This window comes from Sylvia atricapilla, chromosome 3, assembly GCF_009819655.1.
Source record: "Sylvia atricapilla isolate bSylAtr1 chromosome 3, bSylAtr1.pri, whole genome shotgun sequence".
NCBI classification, from domain to species: domain Eukaryota; kingdom Metazoa; phylum Chordata; class Aves; order Passeriformes; family Sylviidae; genus Sylvia; species Sylvia atricapilla.
The window spans coordinates 10,959,231-10,971,711 of NC_089142.1; the positions used below are offsets into that span (position 1 = coordinate 10,959,231).

The 12,481-nt window shown below is 42.1% G+C and overlaps 1 protein-coding gene across 3 annotated transcripts in view; it reads left to right on the forward strand.

Moving 5' to 3' along the window:
- Positions 1-1,318: 1,318 nt before the first annotated feature.
- SMC6 (structural maintenance of chromosomes 6) overlaps positions 1,319-12,481 on the forward strand; it is a 38,816-nt gene continuing 27,653 nt past the window's right edge. The window contains exons 1-5 of one of the 3 annotated variants that reach the window (XM_066314763.1): positions 1,319-1,445; positions 4,457-4,609; positions 7,049-7,170; positions 9,104-9,221; positions 11,216-11,321. In XM_066314763.1, coding sequence (XP_066170860.1) covers positions 7,054-7,170; positions 9,104-9,221; positions 11,216-11,321 — 341 coding nt within the window. In that variant the 5' untranslated portion in view covers positions 1,319-1,445; positions 4,457-4,609; positions 7,049-7,053. Of the gene's footprint in view, positions 1,446-1,666; positions 1,902-2,391; positions 2,408-4,456; positions 4,610-7,048; positions 7,171-9,103; positions 9,222-11,215; positions 11,322-12,481 lie in introns of those variants that run through there. The other 2 variants (XM_066314764.1, XM_066314765.1) reach the window with 2 other exon arrangements.

A 12,481-nucleotide genomic window follows, 5' to 3' on the forward strand; every position in this document is an offset into this window, starting at 1 on the left:
CCCCAACCTTCCCAAAAGACAAGCACAAAAATTCAGCTTAAGTGAGAGAACACCTCACAAAGAAGGGAAATGTCCTTTTGGTGTTATCATCTGGTTTCTGGTAGTCTGTAACAATATAATTTCTTAAAAAAACAACTGTGTTAGTAAGTTTTTAAATATTATTATGGAGCATCACATGGTAATTAATAGGAAAGACAAATACACTAAAAAACCCTACATTTGGTTAGATTACAATGATAAAAAAGTGCAAAAAATGAAAACAAAACAAAACGCCGACGTTTTCATTGTAATGAAGTATAGTTATTTGAGCACTTCAGTTTTTCATATCCCTTTGAACGTATATCTGAGGGCAAGTTATGAAAGCCTGCAAAACCTACCAGTCTTTGCTTTTTCTGAGTGCATTTTGTAAAATATTTAAATTCAGTGTACAAATAGCTCAACTACTCTTAACATGAATAATGTGTCTACTTGGATTTTATTTAAGAGCTTTGTTTATAACAAGCCTCCAACTATAGAGATATGGCTACTTCCAAAGAAGCAAGACTGCACTTAATTTATTTTCATACGCTTAGAAATCACGGAAGAGAATTAACAGTAAACACAAATACCCCCGTACAAAACCTTCTCAATGTCTCTTCAGGCCAGAACGTGCTAAACCTATAAAGTCTGTATATCTTACATAGTGCTTTAAGTCTAGATTCTGCTCTAAATTTTTTACACTGTCAGAAATGCCAGTTACTTGAAAATAACTACAGAAAGCCCTTAACGCCGAAATTTAGTTCATACAGAGATACTTTCACACATTACCAAGGTAACTTGCAAAGACAGCTAAGCACGTATTTCACGTCTCACCCAGAGGCCTTTAAAAGGAGGAAAACCACGGCGGACGAAACACGAAAGCCCAGACGTTTTTAACAACTCTCCCTCTCTCTCTCTGCGTTACCCCAGCACAGCTTTGCCAATAAACCTGCGCACCCGGACACTCCAGCTTTTGCAGATTCCTCCTCAAGGATCCTTCCCGCTGGACGAAGCACCCCGAGCAGCTGTCCGGAGGCGCAGGCTCCCCGCACGCAGCGTTTGAAACTCCCGCCCCGCTGCGCCAGCGCTCCCCGCGCACCGCGCCCACAGGAACAGGCGGGCCCGAGCTCCCTTGGGCTGCCCAGCCTCGGCTCGGGAGCGGGTCCGCCTTGGCTCGGGAGCGGGTCGGCCCGGGCGGGGACCAACAGGCAGGCACAACCCCGAGAGAGCCCCGGCGGGCCCGGTCTGACCGGCCCCGGAGCGGCGAGCGCTCCGCCCCCCCACACCCGAAAATGGCGCGCACACGGAAACGGGCCCCGCGGGACGCGGAGCGCGCAGGCGCCGCACGCACGGCGGCCGCTCTTCCGCCCGCTCTGGCCCGGCCCGCCCCGCCCGCCCCGCCGTGCGGAGAGCGGGAGCTGTCCCAGGTAACGGGGCGCGGAGCAGGCGAGGGGCGAAGGGACGGGAAAGAAGGGGCGGGTGATCCGTGCCGGACGAAGATCCTGGCGGACGCTGTCCGGGCGCGCCCCGCTCTGGACAGCTGGGAAGGAGGGAGGGAGGGGAGGGCGGCCTGGCGGTCGCAAGGCGGGGCAACGGCTGCCGCCCGCTCCTCCCGCTGTCTCCGGCCCGTTTCCGCGGTTGCTGCCGCGGTCGCTGTCGCAGGTGGCTCTGCGGGGCCAGTTAGCGGTCGGAGCTGGCGTTTGTCACCCGCTGCCCAGCGTGGGCACCCCGCCGGCTGTGAGCGTTTCCCCCGGGTTCGCGCCTCTGGCTGCGGAGAGCAGGAGCGGCCGCTGCCCGGGCGTTCCGGCTTCCAAGGGACCCCTGTCTCTTTCCTAGGGGGTGGGGGATCCTCCCGGGTCTTGCGGTGTTGGGAAAAGCAACAGGTAATGGTGAACAAGAGAGGGTTTCTGCCCCTCTTACGTTTTCGCTCTCCATAGCGGAGGCAGAGTTCCCCTCTGTGTCGCAGTGCAGTTCTGGGCTCCTCAGTACAAGAGAGAGATGGAGGTCCAGTGGAGGGCTGTGAGAGATGATTAAGGGACTGAAGCATCTCTCTTAGGAGGAGAAGGCTGAGGGAGTTTGGCCTGTTCAACTTCGAGAAAAGACCGCTGAGAGGGGACCTCAATCTGTATAAATGTCTAAAGAGAGCGTGTCAAGAGGACCGGGCTCTCCTCGGTGGTGCTGAGCAGTAAGACTAGAGGCAACGGACAGAAACTGATGTACCGGAAATTCCACCCAAACGTGAGGAGGAATATCTTTACTGAGCAGGTGAACACGAGCTGGAACAGATTCCTCAGGGAGGCTGTGGATTAGCATTACTGGAGATATTCAGAAACTGCCGGGACACCAGCCTGTGCTGTGTGCTCTGGGATGACCCTGCTTAAGCAGGGAGGTTGGACCAGATGACTCACTCTGTTCCCTTCCAGCCTTACCCATTCTGTCATTCTGGGGGTCAGGCAGTGGTTTTCCCGTGTTTAGATGGGGTGGTATAGGCTTCCTATGCACTGGCTGCAAATATATTACGAGAGAAGTTGTGAATGTCAGACGTGTAGTCTAACATGGAACATCTGTCTCAGATAATCCCAAAAATGTAGAGCACCCCACTGCTCTATCTGAGGCTGGGCTTCTGACTTCAGCTCTCTGAAATACTTCCCTTTAGGTACAGCAGATAGTGTTGTACTTCCTTCATTATTATTAACTGCTGGTGTTAATTTGTAATTTTATTGCTGATTTTGTGACTGTTAATGTAGTGTGCTATACATCAGCTAAAGACCTAAAATACCTATAGGTATTTTCTTCCTAGTCTTCCCTTTGCATCTTCCCATGTCTTGTGTTCATCCTGCCATAGGTCTGCTCTGATGTCTTTGCTTTACCTCTGTTTTGCCAGCTGGGTGAAAGGCAGGGTTATAGCTGGGCTGGGTCAAGAGTGTTTAAAGTGGATGTCCCACAAAACACGTGGGACATCTTCCTGTCTTACATGGATACCAGGCCAGCAAGGGCTGCTAGAAAGCCGTGGTGTGGGTTTGGTGAGGGCAGGTTGGTTGTGCCAGCTCTGGATGAGCCAAACTGTGACCAGCCAGGTAGGGAAAAGGTAAGAAGTTGTGGAGCTCCTCTGTGGTGAATATTGTGGAAAGATAGGCCATTGATTAAATTGGAACATGGGTGAGCATCAGTGCATGCAGCCTCTGCCTTCCTATGCTTTGATATGTACAGGGAAAGGACTTTTCTACTATAACATGTAGCAGTCCTTACCATTTTATACAGGACATTTGGGGCTTGCATTTTTCTTTCTTGCTCACATTATGTGCATAACAATTGCTTGTTATAATTTGTAGTGATGCTTTGATTGTTTTTATGGTTGAATTTGTCTTGCCTTTATTTGCTCCCAGTTATAGGTCCAGTTTTTATTCCTAACTGTATAGTCTATATTCCATGATAGTGAAATTTATTTTCTTTATTAAATCAGTACTCTTGATTTCTCTTCCTGTGTGACAGATGGATTCTTGTTTGAATTATTGATTTGACTTTGTCATCACAAGTTTTCATTTCCACAGTCTTAGTGTATTTTGCAATATACCTAAGTATATTGTATACTTTAGTTTTTAAATATGATGCCTGGTCCATTAAAAAAATCCTTTTGTTAACATTTGTCAGCAATGTCCACTGTTGGCTTCTCAGTAGTCTATTACATATTTTAAAATATATTGATGGATGCTTTTCCCACTGTGTTTCCAGTATGGTATTGCATACTTTGATAACCATCAGATAGGTTGGATCAGCTGCCTTTCCTTTGCCTTGAATTGTTATTCCCAAACTGTTGTTAAAGTTAGGGTAAGTAGTGCTGAGACTGAAAGCAATGATTTTTTTTCAATTAAAAACTTAACGTAAAAATCCGGGGTGCCTTGGTGCAAGAGCTTTGGCAGCAATTACAGTAGAAAAAAGAACTTTTCTTGTCAAAAATATCAAGATGATATGAAGATAAAATTTAAAAATGTGTCATTTTCTGTGTATTTGTTTTTTAAAATGTTGATTATTTCTTCTGTGCCTTTTAAAACACTGTTTCTTGTAAATTCTTATTAATGGGTTCTTTGTGGTTGTGGTCAGTTTCTCACTTCTTTTGGCTTTTTTGTGCTCAGGGAAAGTTCTGCATCCACTGATATTTGTCATAATTTTTGAGGGTTCTTAATACAGTTTTCTTGTAGCTCCAGTTCAATTTTGTTTGCAGTGCTAGCTCTTCGGCAGTTTTGAGGTGCAGGCTGTTCTGTCTTTTGCCTTCCTCATAGTTAGATTACATGAGATTGTTTTGTTCTGTTTTCTGCTGTTACACTCTCTTTTCCTTAAATGTTCAAGTAGTATAGCAGTGGAACTCATAGCCCTCATCTTCAGTTTGGATGTTATTAACATTATAACATTTAAAGCTTATGTTTCCCCTTCTTTTTAGAGGAAGATTTTAATGGAACAGCAGATTCAGCGAATACTTGTCTTCATATTTGGGGGATGGATGCCAAGAGCTTGCAAGTGACTGTTTCCTGGTCTGAGTAATTTGGGCATGAAGGCATGTTTCTGTAGTAAACAAAGAGTAACATAAGAAAAGGTATGTGAGCCGAATGATGAAGTGTATTTGCTCCTTGATTTCCTTGTGTGTGGTATTCAACTATGTACATAAAGTTGATATGACAGTTTTGCTTTAAATACTTCATGGGGATCATCACTGTAATAATAATAGTAATAATAATCAGCAGTAATAAGCATTTTCATCCTTATCTTCTTCCTCCTCTTATATTTGATAAAGAAATCCCTACCATACAAAATTATTGCAAGAGTGTCAGATGGGAACTTTATTGCGTTTCTACATTTGCTTTGAATTTTGCTCATTCCACATAATGGAAAGGGATTTTTGCTGTCTTTTCTTTATCTTTTAGATGCTATGTCATAGAAAATTAGTGAGAGGATCATAAGACACTATTTTATAAAGCAGTCAACAAGTATATAGACTAGAAATGAGCTATTCTTTGTAATTATGTAGGAAATTTTGATGTCTCGTGTAATAAATACTTATAATAAATGCTCTGTGACGCTTGGTGGTATAAGCTCTCTGACCTCCCGTCAGTTGAATTCAGGCAATAGTTTGACCAGAACATTAGGCTGACACAAGGAAACTGCTCAGAGAAGCATCTCTTTCTCCACAGTGACCCAAGCATACAGATCTGCATGGTGAAGTGGTTAAGGAGCTCACCTAACTAACGTTAAAAGAAATAAGTTTTTTCCTGAATTACTTTTTGTTAGAATCAAAGACTTGAGATGATTTATTATTTTGTTTTGTAAAGAGCTGCTTAGACTCAGGGGGGTGAGACAGAACGAGAAGAGGGAAGAAAGACTGCTCTTCTCCATGGCAGCATGAAGTTTTACTTCAGCAGTCTTTTTTTCAGTGAGTTCTCTGTAGATTCTCCAAGTAACTAATCTTACAACATTTACAGAAAGAATGTGGAACAAGACTCACTGAGAAGCTCTGGGAGGGCCTGAGGGCTTTGACAAGGCAGCCCCTGGGGTTGTGAGGCTGAGGTTGTGTGCTGCCCCACCCAGCTCTCTCCCAGACCATGTCACCTCCCTCCAGGAGATCAAGCTAGGAACTGTTAGGCCGACCTGTATGACTCCTGTCCTGGATCATCCCACCTGTCCTGAGGGACACGAAGTGCTTGCTTGTTGTCGTCACCTGTATCCATGACTAGGAGTCTTCCGACCTCTAAGCCCCCAATGTGTTTAGACGTGTTGCCAACTTCAGGCACTCTATGTCTCTAATGCTGGTCATTCTTTCCTGCACTCCACACATTTGAGAGAAAAAAATTAAATAAGCAGCTTATTCTTAGGCCACATGTCATGCAGTGCTCTTTCTATAGGAGTGAATGTTAAGTACATTTATTGCCTCTGAATTTTGCTTGAACTGGTGATTTGCATTAAAGTTGGTTGTCATGTTTCTTAGAGGGGTGCTCTAGATTAAATTCCAGCAAACAAAGCTGAGTAGGAGAACATAATCTATTTCAGAAAAGTTTTGATGTCAGAAAACTGTGCAACTAATGTTAGTTTTAGCCTGTTTTAGATACTTACAGGTGGCGGACTTAGCTACTGACAAATAAAAAGATTGTCTATTGCATTTGTGTAAATACCACCTTGCTTCTGCTTAGGGCAAGTATGTCAAGTTCTGTGTTTTGTGTAGGGCTTTGGGTCTTTAGGTATGAAGAACATAATAGGTACTTTTAAGGGAATAAAAACCATGCCATTAAGCTTATGATTACAGAAAATACGAATTTTTATATGTTTTAGTAAAGCCTGTTACTTTCACAGGATTTGTTTCACACCAGTCCTATTATGCTGGAAGTCTGTGTGTTGTTTATTGATTTGTAGAGGAGATTTAGACATGTCTTCTCTATATAGAGAGGATAGTTATCCTTTATTAGGGGCATTTTGTTTACTGTGATCATATTATACTACCTTGTGTGTAAGAAACAGCATAGGAAGAGTGCTATGAATCTAAATATTCCTTTATTCTACTTTCATTTGTTCTTCATATTAATTTTCCTAGCTTTTGTCAACCACAAATTATTAATATGCTTTGTCTTTGCCCATGCAGCTGACTTTAATCAAACCTGTATTGATGCTCATTACACTAGTTATGTACATTTTATCACTAATCTTCAACTCCATTGCTAACCAAAAACAATTTTATCAAGTATTCCAAAGTCTAATGTACCAAGAAAAACAGAATCAAGGTCGATTTTATTTCTGATCAACACATTCAGCTTGATTAGAGTAATGAGTCTGTGTTTCTTTTGTTTTGATGCAACTCTTTCATAGTAAGTGTAGCCTTAAATTACTGAGATTTTGGTTCTGGAAAAGGATTTGTTACAATGTTTGCTGTGATTTCAATATTTGTTTTACCAAAGTAAATAATTCGGTATGTCTGTGCTATCATCTGCGGGTATGTTGTCACCTAGAAGACTGAAACTTATAATATTTCATTATTTTCGTTTTTCAGTACTCATGGGTAAGAGAAAGGAAGAAAGTGTTTCAAATCCTGAGTCCCAGAAAAGGCAGAGAAAAGAATACACAGATTACACAGATATACATACTGATGACAGTAGTGCCTCTTCACAGTTGGTAAGTGGTTTAAAAAGTCATAGAGACGAAGATACGAGAAAAGTTCAGTGCTTATTGAAATAAATGTCTTGGATGTAGGCATCAGTAGAACAGAGGTAAAAGAAACTAGGGATACTGTCTGTGACGAGGACTTGCATGGGGTTACTCTTTCCTTACATCTTGTGGGTCCTCCAGGTATAATACTTGATCAGAAAAATAACAATATTCTGATTTGATAGAAGGAATACTACTGCAGTTGTCAAGTAAATGAAGGAAATGGATTTTGATAGAACTATGGTATATTTCATTTATGGTTGGAGTAAAAGCAGACAAAATATTTGGAAAACTAATTATTTACTAAAAGAAGTGCCAAATACTTGTTTGTTTTGCATAGTTGACACTTTCAGATGTCTAAAAAAATCTAGTATTTGAAATGCAAATTTTGATGGAAAATAAGCTTAAAAACAGGAATATTATTTTTTCTGCTTTCATTTTAGTAGTTGAATTTTAGTTTGATAGAAGATTTTTAAAAAATGTTTTTGAGATTGCATATACTATCCTGTGTATTTAGACTAAACATTAGGAAACATTTCTTTATGAGTCGTAAGACAATGAACCAGGCTTCTCTGGGCGGGTTGAACCTGTCTGGGTGCCAGGTGTGCACCAAAACAACTCTGTCACTCTGTCACTGCCCTCCTCTCCTGGGCAGGGGAGAGAAAATATAACTAAAGGCTTGTGGTTGAGATAAGTGCAGGGAGAGATCACTCCCCAGTGACTGTCATGGGCAAAACAGACTCAGCCTGGGAAATTAACTGAATTTATATAAAATCAAATCAGTGTTTGAGAGATAATGAGAAATGAACCCAAATCTTAAAACACCTTTCCTCCACCCCTCCTTGGCTCATCTTCAAGTCCAATTTCCTTCTCCCCACAACAGCACAGGGAGTGGGGGCTGTGGTCTGTTCATTACGTGTTGTCTCTGCCACTTCTTCCTCTTCAGAGGGAGGACTCACACTTGTTCTGTGCTCTGAGGATGCCTTTCACAGGATGCTGTCCCTAAGGAACAGCCTGCTCCAGCCTGGGTCCCCCATGGGGTCACAAGTGCTGCCAGCAAACCTGTTCCTGTATGGGCTCCTCTCTCCATATGCCAAAGATCCTGCCAGGAGCCTGTTCCAGGGTAGACTTCCCATACAGTCACAGCCTCCTTTGGGAATCCACCTGCTCCAGCATAGGGCTCTTCATGGGCTGCAGGTGGATCTCTGCTCTGATGCCTGGAGGACCTCCTGCCCCTCCTTCACTGACCTTGGTGTCTGTAGAGCTGTTCCTCTCACATATTCCCACTCCTCTCTTGTCTGGCTGCTGTTGCTGGAGTTGCAGTTTCCCTTTTCTGACTCTGAGCCTGGAGGCATTACCACTGTTGCTGATGGGCTCAGCCGTGGCCAGCAGTGGATCTGTCTTGAGGGTGGCTCTGTCAGACATGGGGAAGCTTCTGGCAAGTTCTAACAGAAGCCACCCCTGCAGCTTCCACCCCTGCTACCCAAAGCCAGTACAGCTTCCTAGAGAGGTGGTCGGTGCTCCAAGCCTGTCAGTATTTACAAGACATTTGGATGAATGCCCTTAATAACATGCTTTGACTTGGTCAGCCAACTGCGTGGATCTGTTGTCTTAGTATTTTATGTTGTATTGGTGATAAGTTAGGAGAACTTAATAGGGAGAACTGAAAGTTACTATGTGTGAGGGATGAGCTTTGGTAACTTTTCTTTTTATTTTACTACATAATTGCTCTATAGCAAGCGAGTTTACAGAGTGTCATGAAACCCTTCTGTTTCCTTGCGGCTTGTAACAGCTGATGTTTGATATACTGTCAATTTTAATTCCCACTGCGTTTAAAATACATAAACTTAATCTCATTAAAATGCCTATGCAACTTGAGTTTTAATTGTTCATCCTTTAGCCTGATGGTGAAGTTGGGATAATTGAAAGTATCCAGCTGAAGAACTTCATGTGCCATTCAAATCTGGGGCCTTTTCAGTTTGGATCAAATCTCAATTTTGTTGTTGGAACCAATGGAAGTAAGTACTAATTGCATAGTGTCTCTGTCAAAGAACACGTCTGTTAATAATTTTTAATTAATTAATTTAATGTAATTTTTATTTGAAAAAGAGTTGCTAGCCATCTTTCAGGCATGGAAAAGGATTCACTTTTGAAATGAGGTACCACACAGGTATATCCTAGTAGTTATAGGCTGGTGAATTAGATCTTAACATTGGAGATTTTTGCAGAAGATAATGTGAATATAAAGATCTTAATAGCTAATTATTTAATATTTAATATTAAATTAATATTTATGTAATCACCAACAAATTAATAATTAATCATTTTTATTTGAACTAAATGTACTTACATGTTTATAATTAAATGCACGGTACTTGTCCAAGTGCCTGCAGTGCCCATCACTGAGTTTGGAGGAGCCACACTGCTTGTAATGGGGGGTTGAAGTACTGCTGATAGTTGCATAATGCTAAACTACATCTGAACCACATTCAGCAACGTCCTGCTTCCTGATGTTTTCAGCTTCCCGAGGACACCCAAAATTCTCAGAAGCTGTTGTGGAAGCTGTTGTATCTGTTGTAGCCGGGAGAAGGAGGGGAAGGTGTGTCCTCTAGGCTGGCGCTCGGCGGGGTGACAGGTGTAATTGTGGGCAGTTGCCGCTAGAGGGCTCCCGCAGCCCGGGGGTGGTGCCAGAGTGGACCAGGCGAGTTTCGCAGCTCGCAGTTCCGTCATGTCATTTCATGTCATTTTTCATATCATATCTTATCGGCCAGCATTACAGAGTACTTCAAAATGATAACCTTAGCCCAGGCCCCGAAGCTGAGAAACACCAAAGCAGGGAGTGCATGTTGTGAGGAGGGTGTTACATAACGCAGCTCTGAGAACCAGCACAACTGATTGCAAATAAAGCAGCATTGTGATCAGCAACTATTAAACTAATATCATGAAAGCTTACAGCAAATTTATTTTAACGTACTCTGGTCAGTTATATCAACCCTTTGAGCCCCATATTGGGTGCTAGAAAGTACTGTTGTCGTTTAATCTCTTTCGGCAGCTAAATACTATGTAGCCACTCACTCACTTCCCCATTTTCCCCAGTGGCATGGGAAGGAGAATTGGAAAAAGGTAAAACCTATGGTTTGGGGTAAGAACAGCTTAATAATTGAAATAACATAAAATATAATAATTATTGTAATTAAAAGCAGAAAGAAAGAGAGGAATAAAACCCAAGAGGAACAAGTTATGGATAAAACAGTTGTTCTCAACCAGCTGTCAGTGGCTCTGGGACAGCATCCCCCAGTTTATGCACTGGGCATGACATTCTATTGTATGGAATGTCCCTTTGGCCAGCTGGGGCCAGTTCTCCTGGCTGGACTCCCTCCTGCCCTCTTGTGCACCTCCTCACTGGCAGAGCAGGGGACACTGAAGGGTCCTCGACTGTGCTACTTAGTAACAATCAAAACACAAGCATGTTATCGGCATTACTCTCATGCTGAACCCAAGCACTTGTACAAGCTGCTATGTAAAAAAGAACTCTATGCCCAGCTAACCCAGGGCAATATGGGGCACATAGAAACTATTATAGGAAAAGGAAGTGATGCCTCTTTATACGACCTCATTTCTTCTGGAAAAAGAATTAAAAAATTAAACATAAATTTTGAAAGAGAGCTTAAAAACCTTTCTGATAGGTAGATAATGGTAGTATGTGTTTGACTACTTTCGTTGTGTAGATGTTTATAGTATGCTTCTAAGAAAGGAGACGTTCCTTCCTTCTGATCTACATGGTGAATGCAAATTGCTGAATAGAAGTTTGGCTCAGCATGTTGGGTTTTCTTAGGGAGAACCTGGAAAATGGCAGATACTTTACTAGCATTATTGTTATTTTATATGTTCAATAAAGACAGAATTTGGACTTTTTATGCATGAATATATAAGAAGTCAAAAAACTGTAATATGGATAGAGTAGAAGTTACAATATCTTCCCTTTAAAACAAGTTCAATGCTTTAATTACAGGTGGAAAAAGTTCTGTATTAACAGCACTAATTGTTGGACTTGGTGGAAAAGCCACTGCAACTAACAGAGGTTCCGCATTAAAAATGTTTATTCAAAAAGGAGAGACGTAAGTAAAACTTTAAAGTTACATATATAGTTCAGTGATTGTGATTGAGGTTAGCTTATGAGTTTTTTATTTATGTTAATTTTCTGCATCTTTTTATGGGGTCCACCAGGCTTGAATAAAAAGCATAATATTTAAACAACACCTTCCCCCTGCAAAAAAACCCCAAACCCCGAAAACAAAAAACTTCAGAAGTTTTGCCACTAGTGTAGCATTATTTCTGAATGTTGTAGTTTGAAACCAAGTGGAAATTGAACTCCGAACAGCTGGTCTCTTTCCTCTCTAGTGAGAGAGGGATAAAGGTAGAGATTACAGATTGAAATAAAAATGTACTGAAAAAAGCCATTACTAATGTAAGGAAAACAAACACTAATAGCAACAATACTAAACAGTGTATGAAAGAGGGTGATTACAAGGAAAAATCCTCACTGAGTCTGACTCAAGGCGACTGCACCATAGCCTGAGTCCTGCATCTCCTGAGAAAAAGAAGAAAATGGCAAATGGAACTGCCTGTGCCCACGCTGTGAAAAAAATAAACAATGGTGGACAAATCATCTGCACCCAAACTCCCGAATTCCCTCCCCAAGCCCAAAACAAGAAAAACAATGACACACCAACCCCATGGTAAGACTGGAGCCTCACCACTGTTTCACTCGCCATCCGCTTTCCCTGGAATGAAGGAACAAAGTGTTGTCACTTCCACTTCCTGTTCTTCTTCTCTTCCTGCGGCTGAAACTGTGCCCCAGGGGTGATGTGTGGGGCATAGAATAACAACACTCAGGTGGCTCTGGGCTCTGCCCCTCCTAGTAATGGCAAAAAACTTAACTCTGTCCTACCTGAAACTGGGACACTGAACTAGCTAACATAGTGATGTCCTCTGTATTCCCTGCTCTCATGTATTACTTCCATTCTGTAATTGAATATCCTACAGAAAAATGGAGATCACTGGAAAAATTCACAGATGACTAGTTACCATTATTTTGCAGGCAGTGATGTTAATTATTTTTCCGTCTTTCTGTTAAATGAATATACAGTACAAAGACCTTGACTTACATCTGGATATTTTAACATGTGAGAAGTGGATTCATGTCTGCTGTGAGAGGGGAAAAAGTGTTTAGGGAAACCAATAAAAAGATAGAAGGTTTAGGAGTTCGCATTTCCAT